This window comes from Pocillopora verrucosa, chromosome 1 (genome assembly GCF_036669915.1).
Source record: "Pocillopora verrucosa isolate sample1 chromosome 1, ASM3666991v2, whole genome shotgun sequence".
In the NCBI taxonomy this organism is placed as follows: domain Eukaryota; kingdom Metazoa; phylum Cnidaria; class Anthozoa; order Scleractinia; family Pocilloporidae; genus Pocillopora; species Pocillopora verrucosa.
Window position 1 is genome coordinate 2,848,270 of NC_089312.1, and position 19,265 is coordinate 2,867,534.

At 37.8% G+C, this 19,265-nt stretch overlaps 1 protein-coding gene across 7 annotated transcripts; it reads right to left on the bottom strand.

The window, feature by feature from the left end:
* Window positions 1-538: 538 nt before the first annotated feature.
* LOC131794103 (D-inositol 3-phosphate glycosyltransferase-like) lies at window positions 539-14,117 on the bottom strand. Of its 7 annotated transcripts, none has more exons than XM_066158563.1 (11): window positions 13,864-14,117; window positions 13,494-13,557; window positions 7,196-8,368; window positions 6,603-6,668; window positions 6,213-6,278; window positions 5,816-5,881; window positions 4,915-4,980; window positions 4,520-4,585; window positions 4,144-4,209; window positions 1,703-1,798; window positions 539-1,131 (listed from the first exon to the last, which is right to left on the bottom strand). In XM_066158563.1, the coding sequence occupies exons 3-11, from the start codon at window positions 8,337-8,339 to the stop codon at window positions 860-862; spliced, it is 1,908 nt and encodes a 635-aa protein (XP_066014660.1). In that variant the 5' UTR covers window positions 8,340-8,368; window positions 13,494-13,557; window positions 13,864-14,117; the 3' UTR covers window positions 539-859. The 7 variants fall into 7 exon arrangements, with proteins under 7 accessions (XP_066014660.1, XP_066014655.1, XP_066014659.1 ...); XM_066158558.1 differs by having other exon boundaries at window positions 4,466-4,585; XM_066158562.1 differs by lacking the exon at window positions 13,494-13,557 and having other exon boundaries at window positions 4,466-4,585.
* Between the last annotated feature and the right edge of the window lie 5,148 nt (window positions 14,118-19,265).

Below are 19,265 nucleotides of genomic sequence, written 5' to 3' on the forward strand. Positions count from 1 at the left end.
TAGCGTGCTTTATGAGAGTATAGAGCATGCTGACGACACTGTGTTCGCTTTGGAAATAAAGTACGTTTTGAAAATTGAAAGTAATGCGTTGGGAATTTAATGGATTCTTTATTGTAAAACAAATAGAGAAGCCTTGACTGTGCTCTGTTCTGTTGTAAATCGCTTAGGAAGCGGCGAGAGCACTCAAGAGGATCTAGCCGCTTCAACAGAACAGAGCACAGTCAAGGCTTCTCTGTTTGTTAAGTAAACCTAGAAATGGATATCTCGCTAAAACAGGTCCTTTTCAACATAGTAAGCGTTCAGATAACAAGTATTTTATAAAGAATTTGACTTATTTTTTATTCCTAAGAGTGGTCGTAAAAATTCCCATACAAACTCCTATAATTTCGTCATGATTCTTACTTCCCAAGACGATCATCTCACAGTTTGGGAAGTCTGTGACCTAATTGTTCCAAACAAGCAGTCCTGTCAAAGACAGTATATATAGTGGTCTACATTAAAAGAACTTAGAGAACTTAGTTTATGCAAAATACTCCAACTTTATTCAAAAGAACTTCTTTCTTGAGCGAAGTTTCACATTCTCCTCCATATACGTATGTGTCCGACCTCCAATAGATCCAATCAAATGCGTGTATAATACTCAGCTAAACACACCAAAAATGCTGTACAATGTTGTAAAAAGGCTATCGATAAAAGGATGTAAATCAGGGTTAAATTAATCACTAGATTCTAACAATTAATAACCAACTGGAATTTATTGGTAACTACTGTCGCAAAGTAATCCTTACTTTTCACATAAGGCCGTCTCATTTTATACCAACTGCCAGGTTTTGGTATGAGCAATATCTATGAGATATTCTTATTTAACACAAAGCTTTTCTGCGAGGTCTTTCCGCTGTACCATATTGTGGACTAATGCATCATGTAAAGTCTTATAGTCTGCAGCTGCCCCATTGTTTGTTTTCCACAGTCTCAGCATATGAAATCCCCTTTGAGACAAGGTCTTATGGCTGTCTTCAATTTCTTCAATGTCACATTCCGTAATTTTGGGTAGTTGACGTGCCAGCCGATCCCATTTGCTGGCAATAGCTTTGCCAAGTGTTTGAAGGTCATCATCAGTTACTTCTCCCTCTTGAATATTAAAACAAATCGAGAGTCAATTATTTTAAGATTACCAGTTTTAATAACTGTGACTTAGTAAGAATTTTAAAATCATTCATTGCAAGTAATATTTTTAGAGGGGCGGGGAGAGAGAGAGCGAGAGCAAAGGCTTTTTTTTTGTCATGCCAGAGATTTTCCATCAGATATTGCGGAGGCAGGGTGGCCAAGTGGTGAGATCCTGGGAACAAGCCCTCCACCCTGCCACTCACTGGATTGTGCTTAAATGGTTTCCCGAGTTCAACTCATTGGCTGTGCTTTGTATATAGCTAACTGCCTCCTGCCAGTTGAGGTTGTTACACCCCATGTTTATTTACAATGTTTGGGACCAGATTGTTCGTATTTGTCCTGAGATTAGCCCTGTTGGGGAGACTGGTTATTTAATTCAAACGTGATCAAAACATAGGCAACTTTTTGGTCAGAAGTTCATTTCAAACCAGTGACTTGTTCAAGTTTGCAAATAAATTTTACATGATCAATCCTTAAAATATCGTGCCATTGGATAATTAATCAACTTAAAATGCAAATTTCCTTTTGTCCTTACCCTTAAATCTAATCCTGGATACCCCAGAATGAAGTTTACGTTCTTTGCCTGCTGAGCCTCTTTCCTTCTCTGGGTTAACTTTAGTGGAACCAGAAGCTAGTATGTAAGTAAGAGAGATGAAAAGGTTAGAAGAAAAATATAACATTTCATTTTTTTGCTTGCATTCCCTTTTACTAACTAGTTTGTCCAATGAACTAAAGTTTAAGAGATTTAGCCTGCAGAACAGGCATAATTTGTTGCATTTTTCAGGCAAATGGAGATAAGTACTAAGCGAGCGCAAGTCACGCACAAGGTAGGAGCGCAAATAATAACTTTTCTTCTTGACTTCATGCTCGCCTCACGCTTGCCTCAACTCGAACACTGGAATTTAGTGGAAGCCGTTCTGTTCACGTTAAGTCATGCGGTGCGGAAAAGCAAAGTTTTTCCGTTGCTCTGGCTGTTGCTGCTGATGGTACGAAACTGCCGTCTAAAGTCGTTTTCAAAGGAGTGCGAACGCCGAGAGACCTGATTGTTCCCAGTTTATGAAGGTTTCGTTCAGGAAGAAAGAATTGATGGACGAGGAAGGTGTTTAAGAGTGGATCTGCCAATGTTTGCCGTCAGTGTAGTCCTTCCAATGAAAAGTTGCTCCTGGTATGGGATTCCTTCCGAGGCCATCTCACCGAACAAGTGAAGAGTCTCCTTCGTCGTCGACCATTGATGTTACAGTAATACCAGGTGGGCTGACTCTAGTTCTTCAACCACTCAATCGTTGCCTGAACAAGCCATTCAAAGAGAATGTCAGATCAAAGTACTTACTCATCAGCGGCCCACTTGAATACACGCCTGAAGGAAAGAAGAAACCTTCAACCCGCGACATGCTTCTTAATTGGATCAAGGAGAGTAAGGCTGAAATTCCCGAGGAGATGGTTCAGAAGTCCTTCAAAGTTTGTGGCATTTCAAACGCACTTGATGGAACAGAAGATGTCATGCCTTTTGTGCTGAAGAGATGGAAGGCAAACCCGAAGCCCGGGACGATGAAGCACAAAACGAAATTACTGACGAGTTCAAGACAGACAGCGAAGAGGAAGATTAAAGACCTACAGTGGCATAACTGTGCTCTAACTTTAAAGAAACGGCTCTTTTAGGGGCTTCCACCTATGATAAAGTCAGTAACCAACGGTGCTTAGTTTTTTTCAAGTTGGATATTCGGTTATAAGCCGAATCTGACCGTGTGTAGTGACCTTTACATAGTGTTTGTGTTTTGATTTCAAGAAGATCTCGGCTATGAGCCGAAACCCTTTTTCGGCCAAAATTTGGTTAAGACTTCGGGGAATTTTCAGAAAAAATCTCTCGGCTTATAGCCGAATAGCTACGTTAGTTAAGAAAAAAAAGGGAAGAGGAAACTTTGTGGGATGAAAGGATGCAACTAGTGCTGACCATACCACTTAATTTCTTTGAAATATTAGTACTATGTGGCAATTGTAAACCTAGTACTTCAATGAGGATTGTATTATGCAAAGTTGTTGATCTCTCTTTTAAACAATGTTACAGCTGGCTAGTACATGTTTTGCGCAACCAGGAAACACAAGATAATTGATGGCCAAATCGACCAAGTGCCATGGCAACCAAAACAGTTGCAACTTAAAGCCCTGCTTTTTCAAAATCACAAATGATTCCTGTGGAGTAATGTCCCCACAGGTGAATTTAAATCATCATCGTATGGAATCTGCCCTTTAAAATGATACGTAATAAATTAGTTTGCTGATCACCCGGTAACAAAAGTGTCTAAAGTAAGATAAACATTTCACTGGAACAGATGTCAAAACAATCTGGTTGACAAATAACAATAATGAAAATTCACAGATTTCCAAAAAATTTTAACATATTTCCTTCATTTTAAAAGTAAGTCACTTTTTAATTGCTTTCCAGATATGAAAGGGGAATCTACATTTGATGCACACTGCTCTGGATCCTTAGCAAGGTCTTTCACAAAATGGAAATACCACTATTAGTACATTCACATTGAAAATGTCGTAACTATGACATTACACTGTCCGGGAATTGTTTTCTTAGATATTCAGTGTGTCCAAAACAATATTGGTAGCTTAATTTTGTTAAAATGTTTGTACCTGCTCATATTAAAGGATGCAGAGTGTTGATAACACAAGGGCAAGTTTAAAAAGTAGACAAGTGAGTGATAATACCAGCCACTCGCTTTCAAGCTAAACTTCTTTTGCCTTGGGACAGCTGTACTTAAACTCACAACATTACAATGGAACTAAGGAGGTAAAACCCGTAATAGTGCTAAGCCTTGTAAGTAACTGTAATTTGTTGTATAATTTTGAGGTAAGCTTGTCATCTGGGGAAATTTCAATGTTTTGTACCTACTCTATACAAAAAGGATGCAGAGTGTTAATAACACAAGGGCAGATTTTAGAAAATAGACAAGTGAGTCATAATACCAGCCACTCGCTTTGTAGCTGAACTTCTTTTGCCTTGGGACTTCTGTTGCATTTCCTTAGCATGTCCTGTTTGATGTCAATAAATGAATAGCACAAATTACACAAAGACAAGCAATCAAAGTATCAGTGTGACTGTCATTCATCTAAGCCCCGCATGAGTAAAATATGCTGGTGCAGCTGTACTTCAACTCATAGCATTACAATGCATGGAACTAAGGAGGTGACACCTGTAATAGTGTTAAGCCTTGCAAGTTAAGCCTTGTAATTTGTTGCATATTTATGTGGCAAGCTTGTTATCTGGTGTAATTTTAAAGTTTTGTACCTACTTTAATAACCCAAGGGCAGGTTTTAAAAATAGACAAGTGAGTCATAATACCAGCCACTCGCTTTTTAGCTGAACTTCTTTTGCCTTGGGACTTCTGTTGCATTTCCTCAGCATGTCCTGTCAGATGTCGATAAACAAATAGCACAAATTACACAAAGACAACTAATCAAAACATCAATGTGACTGTCAGTCACCTAAGCCCCACATGAGTAAGACATGTTGATGCAGCTGTATCACAACTCATAAGATTACAATGCATGGAATGAAGGAGGTGAAATCTGCAATAGTGGTAAGCCATGTAAGTAACTGTAATTTGTTGCATACTTTTGTGGCAAGCTTATTATCTGGTGTGATTTTAATGTTTTGTATCTACTCTATATAAAAAGAATGCAATGTGTTGATAACACTAAGGCATGTTTCAAAAGTAAACAAGTGAGTTATAATACCAGCCACTTGCTTTCGAGCCAAACTTCTTTTGCCTTGGGACTCCTGTTGCATTTCCTCAGCATGTCCTGTTAGGTGTCAGTAATGAATAGCACAAATTACACAAAGACAACTAATCAAAGTATCAGTGTAACTGTCAATCATCTGACATAGTTTGATGCTACTCTGGTTTGCAGATTTAATGAATGTAACTGAAGAAGTTACAATTCATAGACCCAACGTTTCGACATTCCTGTCCAGTGCCTTCATCAGGGGTGATCTAAACACTGTAAGAAGAGGTCCTTTTATATGATCACTAATTAACGGCCTTTTTTTTCTGACGAGGTGTAAATAGGCGTCAGGAAGCAAACTGCCATCGTCACGATTTAAAGGAGCGTGGGCGGAGTACAAGAGTAGCATCAAACTATGTCTGATTGTCCACTTGGTTGCCGCGTGAACTTTAATATAGTCAATCATCTATTAAAGCCCCACATGGGTAAAATATGTTGGTGCAGCTGTACTTCAACTCACAGCATTGCAATGGAACTAAGGAGGTAAAACCTGTAATAGTGCTATTAGCCTTGTAATTAACTGTTATTTGTTGCATATTTTTGTGGCAAGGTTGTTATCCAGTGTAATTTTAATGTTTCCTACCTAGTCTGTATAAAAAGAATGCAGAGTGTTGATAACACAAGGGCATGTTTAAAAAATAAACAAGTGAGTCATAATACCAGCCACCCGCTTTCGAGCTGAACGCAGAGTGTTCATAATACCTTGTAATTAACTGTTATTTGTTGCATATTTTTGTGGCAAGGTTGTTATCCAGGGTAATTTTAATGTTTTGTACCTAGTCTGCATAAAAAGAATGTAGAGTGTTGATAATACGAGGGCATGTTTAAAAAGTAGACAAGTGAGTAATAATACCAGCCACTCGCTTTTGAACTGGACTTCTTTTGCCTTGGGACTTCTGTTGCATTTCCTCAGCATGTCCTGTTAGGTGTCAATAAATGAATAGCACAAATTACACAAAGACAACTAATCAAAGTATCAGTGTAACTGTCAATCATCTATTACAGCCCCACATGAGTAAAATATGCTGGTGCAGCTGTACTTCAACTCACAGCATTGCAATGGAACTAAGGAGTTAAAACCTGTAATAGTGCTATTAGCCTTGTAATTAACTGTTATTTGTTGCATATCTTTGTGGCAAGGTTGTTATCCAGTGTAATTTTAATGTTTTGTATCAAGTCGGTGTAAAAAGGATGCAGAGTGTTGATAACATGAGGGCATGTTTAAAAAGTAGACAAGTGAGTCATAATACCAGCCACTCGCTTTTGAGCTGAACTTCTCTTGCCTTGGGACTCCTGTTGCATTTCCTCAGCATGTCCTGTTAGGTGTCAATAAATGAATAGCACAAATTACACAAAGACAAATAGTCAAGATACGATTGTGACCATTATCACCTAAGCGCCACATGAGTAAAATATGTTGGTGCAGCTGTACTTCAACTCGTAGCATTACAATGGAAACTAAGGAGGTGAAACCTGTAATAGTGTTAAGCCTGGTAAATGACTTTAATTTGTTGCATATCTTTGTGGCAAGCTTGTTATCCAGTGTAATTTTAATGTTCCTACCTAGTCTGTATAAAAAGAATGCAGAGTGTTGATAACACAAGGGCATGTTTAAAAAATAAACAAGTGAGTCATAATACCAGCCACTCGCTTTCGAGCTGAACGCGTTCTGCCTTGGAACTCCTGTTGCATTTCCTCGGCATGTCCTGTTATATGTCAATAAATGAATAACACAAATTACACAAAGACAATTAAGTAATCAAAGTATTGGTGTGACTGTCATATTTCTGAGCCCCACATGGGTAAAACATGTTGGTGCAGCTGTACTTCAACTCATATCATGACAATACAATTAACTTAAAGGTGGTGAAACCTGTATAGGTGTTAAGCCTTGTAAGTAACTGTAATTTATTGCCTTAATTTTTGTGGCAAGCTAATGTTACCTGGTGTTATTTCAAAGTCCATTTTAAGGTTTGGTGGCTTTGCATGAGCACATGAAAATCAAAACATCTTTGCACTAAAACATACACATTGTACTGAACTCAGCAATGATCTAATTTGCACAGATACAAAACACCCCCTAATATCCATCTATTTTTTTTAATTCACTCTTCTATTACCTCAAGTCATGGTGCCTATTTCAAAATGATAAACAGATTTGTGCCAATCAGCTACTAAATACTTATTGAATTCTTGTACTTCAGGTAAAAGCATGTAAAATTAATATTCTAACCTGAAAGCAAGGCCCTAAGCCTCTTCACAAAAGCAGCACATTGGTCCCCCCAACAGTATTTCTTTTCATACATGTCGCGTAGCATTCTTGCCTCTTCTAATCTAGTTTTTCGATGTTCTCGTGCTCGCTTGATTGGTACAACCCAATCATCTGCTTGATCTACTATGCATGCGTGCCCGAACGTTACTTCCTCTAGTGCCTCCGCCAAGCCAGAATCATGGTTAATAAGGATTGGTACACATGCTGACAATGCCTCCAAAGCTGTGAGACCAAACGCCCCAGTACCTGAAGGCATCAAAACAAGATCCACTTCCGAAAATAGCTGGGCCAGGTTTGTTCTTTCTTTGTTAAAACTTCTCACAATCAGATGATTACGAGAGATCCCACATTTTCCCAAACTCTCCGCCAGTTTCTCTTGTTCTCCCTCAGGGGCACCAACAACTTTCAGATTGTAAAAGGGCTCACACTTATTAAGATCTCTCACAGCTTTAGCAGCAACATGCAGACCTTTATGTTCAAAGTCTTCAGTGTTCCCTCTGCCAAACACTAAGATTTCAAAGGTCTTTGAATCTCGGCATTTCTTCTGCACACCAAAAGTCTCATTAAAAATGCCAGGTGTAAGTTTGAATATACGATCTTTCTGACACTGACGCAAAGCAGAATTAAAGGTCTCATTGAGCTTAGAGCCAACTGTTAAAACCATGTCAGCATTTTCACACAAGTCTATCTCAGTTTCATGCTGTTTCTGCCCTTCGGAAATGGCACTATCGGCTGTCTGGAATAATGCTGTTTCTCGTGCATTTCTTAGGACCACATGTACCCATTTATAGCCATGGTTGTTCTTAAAGACCTGTCCATGACATCCAGGCTTAATGCCATAACCAATGATAATGTCAGTACTAAATCCTTTCGGAAGAAACGGCAGACGATCAATTGGTTCATAGCCTGAATATTTTTCAGGTTCAAAAACCTTGATGTTATATCTTTGGGCATCTTCTTTATCCTCTGGACTGGCACTTGGGATTAAAATACAAACCTCTATATTTTCTAGTCTAGACAGCTCTATGGCCATCTGTCTCATAAGGGTGGAACGACCGCCTTTGGTTGACTGCCTCCATTCCTCAATCATAAGGGTTATCTTCATGAGGGCAGCTTGGTTATTCAGATAATATCCTGTAAAAAAGTTTACAAATGATTTCAAAATTGTATAATTGCCCTTGATCCCTATACATTAGTTCCTGCTGAAAAAATTCATTAAATCAAAATGCCACAAATGTATTTGTATTTCACTAAAAACTCACGTGAGTAGGCAGGAGCCTCTAGTAACATTATTTTCATAGTTTCATTTTGTTCAGTCAGTTAAAGTTATTGAAGGTTCTGGAATTCTGTGAAATTTCTCCAATATCCCATTCACACAAGAGCCTAAGCATGTCTTAAATTGTTTTAGTTGAACATGGCTTAAAATGTTTTTCTTAATAGAAGACAGCCTCTGCTTAAAGCAATTTTTGTCAACTATACATGTAGCACATTGCAAATAAAAGTTAACAATTACTTGAGTCCTACTGGAATTTTAGTTTTTCAATTCTCTGTTTCATATTTTCATTCAGTTAAACCCAATTTAACTAAACATGTTTTCTGGTATGAATAGTCTAGGATATGAGATGTTAGAGTATGCTGTTTCCAGCTATATGTAGCTTCCTTGACAATGTTCTACCACTTGAAAAGAAAATTGTAATTATTATAATTTTTTCTTAGCACAAATTCAACTCACTTCAAAGCACAAAGATTTGATCCTAAAATCAGAAAAGTATGCCAAAGCACAAAATAAAACTCCTTTCAAGATTTCAACCCATTTTGACAAGATGATCGACATTCACCTTTTTTTCACAAAGTAGTATACAATCGTATACCGGCCCCATTCCATTCCATCACAAAACTTATTACTTATTGATGTATAACCAAGGGGTTTCCCATTTCAGAACAAGGGCAGTGATCATTAGAGGTAGTGTGCCTCTTTTCAGCTTTCTAAATGTGGCGCAAGATTAGTTAGGCTAGCCTATGTACATACAAAGGAATATCTTGAAGCATTGCTTCATTTGCAACATAAAAAATGTTTGGACCCAACTAATCTCGTCCTACATTTTGTAAAGCGCTTGTTCAAGCCTCCTCGCTTATCTTACAACCCTTGGTATTGGGTCCCAGATATGAGATCTCATCGCCTCACGATTTCAACCAAGGCCATCAAACTACATGCGGTTGAAATTTTTACTATCAGCCTTTATGATGCTGGATGCATTTATCCTCAAGTACTCCCTTTTATTTTAACCTCTCGTACACTGAATGCTCCTACGCCTATTTGCCTAGCCGATACCTCGTACAAAAACGATCGAGCGGAATAGAAGGCCACATAAAGTATGTCATAACTTAGAGAGATTGTTCAGCGATCCCCCTCACCTTATCTGGAGGTGTAAATCAATTTACTTGATCGCGTGTTCCTCATAAAAATTCTATGAAATCGCCACAACGTGTACTTTAGATCATGAATGGCAATCGTAAAATTAACCCGGAAGCACGCTATCTCATTAAACATAGGAAGCGCGAGAAAAACTTGCAACTCCCTTGGGGGAGGGACCAAAAGATTTCAGTCGTGTCACAATAAAATTTGGTTGATCTACCTTAAGGATCTGCAATATTCTTGCAATATCCCTTCATTAGAAGTTGACTGACAGTCGATTTTCTAATCTTCTCCTTCATACTCTGTTGGCGACGACTGATCCCCCTCTGTTCCCCCCTGAAAACCATGTGATTCCTCTTAAATCCTTCACCCACCCCACCCAGGATACAAAAAAATTGACTGGTCCCTTAGTATAACTCTAAGATCTTGAGGAGCCTTGACTGTGCTTTGTTCTTTTGTTAAGCACACAAGAAGCGGCTAGGACACAAAAGAAGTATGGAGAGAAACGAGACGTACGGAGCTCCGTAGGGAGAAACATGAGACGTACGGAGCTCCGTAGGGAGAAACACGAGAAGTACGGAGCTCCGTAGGGAGAAACACGGGAGGAAGTCGAGTGTTTCTCCCCACTTCTTGAGTACTTTCGCAATCTTGCAATCTAACTGAGCGTGAAAACTGTCAAAACTAGGACAGTCCAATTCGTTCTCTCTTGAGGATTTTCGTCTCTGCTCACGTCATAATGGCCGTTTTTGTGCTAGAGACGTTAAAGTTGTCTAAGACGTTAAAGTCGTCTCGAAACGACTTAAACGTCAAGCATAAAAACGGTAATTACCGTTTAATTAGAGACGACTTTAACGTCTTAGACAACTTTAACGTCTCTAGCATAAAAACGGTCATTAACGTGAGTTACGGCGCTTAGCATGAATTCAAATCTTTCTTTGGTTCTTCTGTTGCTACTTGCCGTCTCGCTTGTTTCGAAATTTCACTTTCAGTTAACGAAAAAAAGCTAGAGAAAAGTCTCGGAAAAGGTTGGACAGAGTACAATTTGGCAGATGACGAGACAGCTCAGCTCTATGTTTTGTGCTCTGATAGAGCACGTTCTCTTAACTAATTACAGCTTGTTAAAAACTTTAATATAAATGAATTTAACAAAAAGTAAGTTCCGAGGGCTAAGTCAAAGAGTAGTCAAATCCGTGGAATTGAGAGAATTGAGCCTAAAAGTATGTCAAACCAGAAGGTAATCAAATTTTCTGGTATAACGGAAAATAATTAACTCTCTATTTCTCTTCGTATTCAAGAGGGAGTAGTAACTGATGATGACCTTCAAATACTTGGCAAAGCTTGGGATAGCATGTGCCTGAAATTACGGAAGATGACATAGAAGAAATCGAAGAAAGATAAAAGACTTTGTCTCAAAGGGGATTTCATGTACTGAGATTGTGGAAAACAAAAAATGAGGAAGCTGCAGAGAATAAGAATTTGTATAATGCATTAGTCCACAACATAGTACAGCGGAGAGACTTAGCAGAGAAGTTTTGTTTTGAATGATAAAATCTCATAGATATTGCTCATACCAAACCTGGCAGTTAGTTTAAAAAAATACGGCCAATAGGTGGAAAGTATAGATAAGTTTGTTAGTTACCAATGAATTCTAGTTGGTTACTAATTGTAAGAATTCAGTGATTAATAAATCCTTTATTTACATCTTTTTATGTTTAGCAAATATTATACACGCATTTGATTGCATTTATAGGAGGAAAGATAGATGGGGGAGAATGTGGAAGCTTTAGAATGATCGTCAGATCGTAAGTCGGCTCAAGAGAGAATTTATTTAAAATAAAGTTGGTGTATTTTAGATAAACTGTATAATTAAGTACTCTAAGTTTTTTTAATGAAGACAACTGTATATACTATGTTTAAAAGTAAAAGAACTGCTTGTTCGGAGCAATTAGGTTAGTGATTATGTGAGCGTTTTTTAATGATTGAGGAACGAAACACATTCAGTTGTTCGTCGTTGGTAATTACAGCTTCAATTTGTTTTTGCACAAATCGAGAATGACAATATTTTATTTTTCCATGGTAGTATTATAGTTAACTAGTGTTTCCTTAACAGCTGACTTTAATGCAATGTAATGGAATATCTAGCCCGGTTATGAAATACATGGAGACTATGAAGTGTAATTTGGTGTTCCAAAACGTGATTATGCACCTTACGAAATACATACTTACTCCGTGATAGACGAACGCAAAATTGACCCTATCACGCCTGGTCGAGAAAAAATTCACCTTGGACCCAAGCCTCATCCGCGGCTATGTACCCTCACCTTTTTTGGAAACTCTGACAGATATAACTGGTACACTAGCAAATTTGATCACCTTTCCGTTTGAGCTTTGATGCTCAATTCCATGGATTTGACCGTTCTATTACTTAAGATTTTCGCCCTCGGAAGTTATTTTTTATTAAATTCATTTGTAATGAAGTTCGGATATAACGCGCACTGTCAGTGGGGTAAGTAAGCAAATAGCAACAGAAGAATCAAACAAAGATTTGTAAACACGCTAAATGCCGTAATTTACGTTATTATAACGTGAGCAGAGACGAAAATCCTCACAGAGATAACGAATTGGACTATTCGAGTTTTGACGGTTTTCACGCTCAGTTAGATTACAAGATTACGAATGTACCTAAGAAATGTGGTGAAACACTCGTGGGAACAAACACTTTGATTGCAAACACTATTTTTGTACAAGCAGACTTGACGATTCGCCACAACATCGAAATATTTCATGTAATGCTAAGCAATTCAATGTTCCGACAGAGCGTCTGTTGTTCTGCAAAGCTATTCGACGTAACGCTACACCATTTATGTGTACGCTGTACCATTCGACATTACGCTGAGTCATTTCACGCAACGCTGCTCTGTTTGTATGTACGCACAGGCGGCCTAAGTTCCATCTGTGAGATGATCATCTTGCGCAATAACAGTCATGGCGGAATTATAAGAGTTTGTAAGGGAATATTTACGACCACTCTCGTACGTTTTCCACGTACATAAGAAAAGCTTATGTACGTGGAAAACCTCGAAATGGCTTAATTAATTAACATAACTTATGTTAATTTTAGAGGTATGGTGCCTTTCAAATTCGGCATTCCTTGCTTTGTGGTTAAGAAATTAAAAACAAATTTTTCGTAATTGAAGCTATTTCTTGTTTTTGGACGATAAACAAAAGAAAATTTGTCACATGTTTATCAAAGGGGGTTCTGATTTCTAAAGCAGTCTTACATTTTCGAGTGAAATTCGACGGGAGCCCCACTGATTCGGAAATGAACCTAAACAATAGCATGAATATATGAATGCTTTACGACCCAGGAAACGTAGAGACACACTTAAACTCACGTGAAGTGCATTAAAATATCGAGAATTTATCTCCTTCTGTTTGATACCCGCAATCTTGTTTGATTCCTCTGCAGTAGCAGGGGCCTAAGTTATTATTAGTGTGTGAATTACATTTTATCCACAGGAGTATATCTAAGGATGGAATTCCTAAGGCGGAAGTAAAATTCACAGTGTAAAGTATCGAGAGTGGCGCGCAATGAGAATTGGGCGACAGATTTAAACTTAAAAGGTTGAACTGAATTGCTTTTAGCCTTTCTTTTGCCAATAAGACTTATCAAACCAAATTGTTCCTGTTTGTTATGTTAATTGTTGTCGAACAATTCGTCGAAGCGTAACTTGATTAACTCATTCTTGATCATTCCATCGACTAGCACAATCAACAAAGTGAAGGCGGAAATTAAAAGACATGCCTACCGTGGATACGTTACTAGACTAGTAAACTACTTACCTCACGCAAAAGTAAAGAGTTCGCATATATGGATAGCAAATCCCGCTCCACGAAAATACTTGATCTACGGATTCAATTTTCAAACGTAGAAGTAAAATTCACAGCATAAATCAGCGATAGTGCTGCGTAGTGAGATTTGGGGAACAGATTTCAACTTAAAAGGTTGAACTGAATTAGTTTTAGCTTTTCTTCTACCTCAAACCGAATTTTTGCTGTTTGTTATCCTTACTGTTGCCGAACAACTCTTCGAAGTGTAACTGGATTAATTCACATTTGTTCATTCCTCTGACTAACACAATCAACAGAGTGAAAGCGGCAATTAAAAGACATGCCTACCGTGAATACGTTGCAAGGCTAGTAAACTACTTACCTCAGAAGTAAAAAGTTCGCGAATTAGATTGCAAATCCAGCTCCACGAAAATTACTTGATCGTCAGCGTCGCCAAGGCTGCGGAATGACGTTTATTATTATTTGTATACAGCTATTTCAATTTACGTTGTCGGATCAAAGCCTCAAGGGTACGGGACAAGACCGAAAGGTGGTATGGGTAGATTAGAATTAATTTTAGGCTTTCGGGGTTGTCGGCGCGAGATGGACATGGACATCGGAGATCTTCGCTGTATGGACGAGGCATTGTTAATTTTGCTGATAATTATTCATTAAGATCCCATATTCCCCTTCGGTCTTGTCTTGTAGGTTTGAGGCTTTGATCCGACAACGTAAATTGAAATAGCTGTATCGATCCCATGAGACACAGCGCCATCAATAATAATAATAATTATCATATTAAAAAAAAACGCGGTAAATTTTTGGAACATATGCCTTAGATGTAAATAAACCCTCTCCAAAGTGGTACCTGATCGAAACTGAGAATTAAAATGTCATCACAGTACCCTGATAATGATTTCCATGAATTAAAAATTTAATCAGAGAAAACTATACACAATTTAGAAGATCTTCGCAGCTAAGAACACTACTGAAACTAGTAGTTGTAAGTAGGACCTGAAAAAAATTTCAGGCCCGTACGGGATTTGAACCCATGACCTCTGCGATACCGGTGCAGAGCTCTACCAATTGAGCTAACAAGCCAACTGGGAGCTAGTCAATGAATTGAGTACAAATAAACATCCGAGTGAATGAAGATTTTAGATATATGAAAATTCACATATTTGCACTGCGGTAGAGCGCTGCACCGGTATCGCAGAGGTCATGGGTTCAAATCCCGTACGGGCCTGAAATTTTTTTCAGGTCCTACTTACAACTACTAGTTTCAGTAGTGTTCTTAGCTGCGAAGATCTTCTAATTTCATCTTTCCACCGCAGTGCAAATATGTGAATTTTCATATATCTAAAATCTTCATTCACTATAGTTTACAATAATTTCTGAAGCAAAATGGTCTTTCTTCTTTCAATCCGACGATGTCGTTTTTATCTAGAAGAGTGAACTAAGGGCCGCAAGGGGCCTGGGCGAAAAATACGTGGTTCCTCCAAACCTCCAACTGAAGTTTTCGGCTTTCATCAAACCCTAAAAAAAAAAAAAACAACAACAACAAGGTAATCAGAAAAAAAAACCGTCAAGCCACGCATGCTATCAAGGGGTCTACAGGTTTGATTTGAAAGGTTTCGAAATCACACCTCGAGAAAAAACCTTGCGACGCCCTTTCTACTCCAAATGTGGGCTTAAATCAAGCAAGGCTGCAGGCACTTCCACATGAACATACCTGTGCAAAATATTCCTTCCACGAATTACCGCTTGGATCGAAAGATTTAAATCAGATTGAAGAGAAAGACAAAGAGATTCCATTGTACGGTCACAGACACATAAAAGGACGCTCAAACATGTCTTCTGTGAAACCACTGTGTTTTAATATGAAGTGAACAAAGTTAAGAATACAACTAAAATACTAAATATGCTAAAGTGATGTTTTCTGTAACAATAAAAGGATGATGTTTTGTACAATGTTATTACGAAAATGATGACTATCGAATTATTATTCTATTTATTTAATAACATCTTAGAAACATTTAAAAACATAGATCTATATAACTAGTGACAAACTGTTTTAAAGTGAAACCTTAGGCAACGTCCACTTTAAAAAAAACACTATTGCTAGGTATTATCTCTCCTTAGGAGTAACCAGTAGATCAGGACCTACATTAGTTTTTTCCGCCCGCGTGACTTTGATGATATGACTTGCAAATTTTGAAACAAAGATTGAACTTTCTTAGGTAACAGGGTCACAACAAGTTGAAAAAGTGGCGCTAAGGTCCCTTCAAGTTAATTTTCGAAATACTCTGCTGAGGATCTTATGCACCGATCGATTCAAAGCTTCAACATCCCCTCGGGCAACCTACGGGGAATTTGACCGTCATCCGCTCCCGGGGGATGGAGCATCTGAGCCTTGCTTGGGTGGGGAGTGCTTACTTTTTGCATTGCACCTGCGATGGCACGTGACGCGTGCGATGTTCCCGTTCATAATTTGCTTTGAGCGTGAAAGTTATTTTAATTGACTCAAGCTTGTCGGTTCGTCCTGTCGTTGAAACCAAGTTTCCGTCTTTATCACAAGCTTCCCATAAGAATTTTTCTTTAAGTTATTTAAGAGCCGTTGTCATACGAATTTGCGAAACGTGCGCGCCATAATGTCATACCAAGATTGTTGCAGACTTTTCTGCCCAGATTATATATGAGAAGATTTGGCTAAATGGATTAAGTATACCACCAACAATTGCAAGACAGTGAAAGTGAAATGTATCAGGCGAGTTAATCAAACAAAAGCTTATTACAGTAACAAAGTCAAACCTAAGTGCTGGAAAGTACTGTGTAAAAAAAAACTTATATAATAGATTAGTAAATCAAAAAGAAGTTTTCCACTCCATTTGTGGCAAAGCAGAAAAACGGACTTCCTGTAAGGTTAATTAAATAACATTTATTTTATGCAGTATATATTAAGACAATAAATGTCAAATCTATGCCACGTTACCCAAAGGTCTACATAAAAGATTCTAGCTGATAAAAAAGTTACAAAATGGTCTCCGTCAAGCAGAATACTTTTCGAGAGAAATTATTTCCGTAAAGAAAAGCTAAAAATTAATGTGTAGTAAAATAGGGAGAATTCTGCACAACCTCATACTCTTCTAAAACAAAGCTGTAGTCAAAAAGGTAATCTATCGGTTTGCCATTGTTTTGTTTATCCAAAAACTATGTGCATATTGAAGTATGAGGCTGCACACAAATCTTTACTGCAGAAGCTCTGTAATTTGATCACTCATGTCTATACCCTGCTAGCAACAAACTGTTGATGAAACACCTGTGGATTATACTAAACCGTTCTAAGTTTATGTCAACTGTTCCTGTTCGTATAGATTTACAGGTTAAATAATGGTATCGGTTCTTTTTACCACTATTCATGTTCATACTACTCACTAGGGATAACGCAACAAGCTAGGATGCTTTGAATTCTTCTAAGTTTGTAAGCATGAGAAACCATCAGTAAACACAAAAAAATTCTATAAACTCGTGGGTTATCTTGAGAAAACTTCGATCGCCTCATATGCGTGACTACCGGTTTACAGTTGCACTAAGTACTGCAGCCGCGAGAGAAAGGTTGGTTTCATAGCATAATTCTCTACATTGCGCTTATAATATTCCTTTTTTAAAAACTGCTTTTGGGAAAAAATGGATCCATCTTCGCTCGACCGTCACGAATTCTAGATGCAATAAGTTTGAGCTTAATTGAAAAAAGCTTGATCGCGCAACGTTTAATCCAAAATCTTGAGTATGATATCTCAACGGTCGTTTATCGATCTTCATGTTTAATAAACACTGTGGGTGGGTCTTAGAAAATGTCCTGTCTTAAACTGATTTGATTAGAACAACAAAACCCTCTCTAGCTCACACAATTCTTTTGACTAAAGATCAGTCCGCTTTTACCTTTTGTCTCGATTGATATCCTTTCTCGTATAATATGAATCTATTTTTGTCGCAGTGCTTAATGAAAATCACATTCAGGTGACACGCCTTTAAAAATGTCAATCTTAATAAAACGTTCTCTTATTTCGTAACATTGTATATTGTACAAAATCACGACACGAATAATAAGCAAGCTAACGTCTATATAAAATACAACTAAAACGGCAGTTAAAGTTTCAGCGATTCCTTGCGAGAAACGTGACAAGAAACATTGACTTTATTTCGCTGGGATTACAGTTACAATAACATTAGAACTCTCTTACTTTATAATTATCCCCTGCCACACCCCTCTAAAACAAATAAGACAATGAATCTCTTTTGGCATTTTTTAATGAGGAAACAAGGAGCCCCAAATCACTGGCAGCCTTTTTACTACGAAAGACCTTGAAGAAGGAGTACAAACTTTGGACACGGCCATTACAAATATGTCTGCGTGCAGTGTGAACTACTGGCTGTCGAAGTTCGTTCAAGAAGTAAGTTCTTCTTGATATAAATAGTAATTATAGTAATAATAATGATGATGATGATGATGATAACAATAATAACAAATAAATAGAAAGCTGCTGTTTTGAGGTTTAGGTTTACTGGCTGTCAGAACCAAGTTGTCTCTCAGGGATAATATTCAATCACACAAGTCAGTAAGTCACGGTTCGCCAAATTTTGTTTAAAAAGTTTTCCCTTCCCTTTATTAATAAGCGTTCAGTTACTTATCCCTCTTTTTGCTGTCTCTTGGTTCACTAGCCTTCCCTTTTTCATTGTTGACTGTTTGTGCACATGCACCTGGATTTTAAATTCAGAAGTGTCAGAAAGAGTAGAGTAAGTAGACAATACTATAACATTAAAAACCTCTAAAGTTAGCGATTACTTTGAGGGAAGAAAAAGATAATAAACAAACAAACATAATACACTACTCTCAAAACTACCAACAATTGTAAGTAGAAACTATACATGAAATGAAGTTTCTTATTCAATAAAACTACGAGGGAACCTGGACAGCGGTCATCCCTGAAGTAAAGCAAACAAGAATCTGCAAAAGTACTAAAGAAATGTAAGTAGCTGTGATTATAAAGATTTGTGACATTTTGGGCAAAACTAATGCATGTGATTAAAAAGCTCTTTAATGTGTCTGTTTGAAAAAAATGACAACTTCTCTCAGAGCTTTTATAGAACTCGATACAAAGCCAAAGTCAACTACCCATACGTCACTTGTAAAACTTTATCTTCAAGTTACCTTTCCTTGTTACTCATTGTTTTATTATGTTGAGTTCTTTATTTTTTGCAGGAATTTTCTTGGATGCCTACATATGTCTTAAGGCTTTTTAGTTTAAAATGGCTCAAAATATATTTCCTAATGGAAAGCAGTCTCCCCTAAAAGCAATTTTCCACATGTAAGATGTTTGGATCTATCAAAGGCATGTCTTGAAGCACTGCTTAATTTTCCACATGTAAAATGTTTGGTTCTATCAAATTTCGTCCTACATTTTGTAAAGCGCTCGTTCATGCCACCTCGCTTACCTTATAACCCTTTGTATAGGGTCTGTGATCATGATGTAGGATCCCAGATATGAGATCTCATGTCCTCAAGTTTCCAACCAAGGCCATCAAACTACATGCTGTTGAAATTTTACTAGCAGTCGTTACGATGCTAGATGCATTTATCATTAAGTACTTTCTTTTCTTTTAACCGCTCGTACACTGAACGCACCTTCGCTTAATTGCCTAGCCGTTACTTAGTACAAAAAAGAGCGAGCCGAATAGGAGGCCGAATGAAGTGTGTCATAAATTATAGAGATTGTTTGGCGA

Excerpts from the sequence above, each read along its gene's own strand:
- LOC131794103 (XM_066158562.1), bottom strand. The coding sequence starts at position 8,339 with ATGAAGATAACCCTTATGATTGAGGAATGGAGGCAGTCAACCAAAGGC. Across the intron at positions 6,279-6,602 it reads AGCTCGAAAGCGAGTGGCTG|GACATGCTGAGGAAATGCAA; the intron begins GTATTATGACTC and ends GACACCTAACAG. Across the intron at positions 5,882-6,212 it reads AGCTCAAAAGCGAGTGGCTG|GACATGCTGAGGAAATGCAA; the intron begins GTATTATGACTC and ends GACACCTAACAG.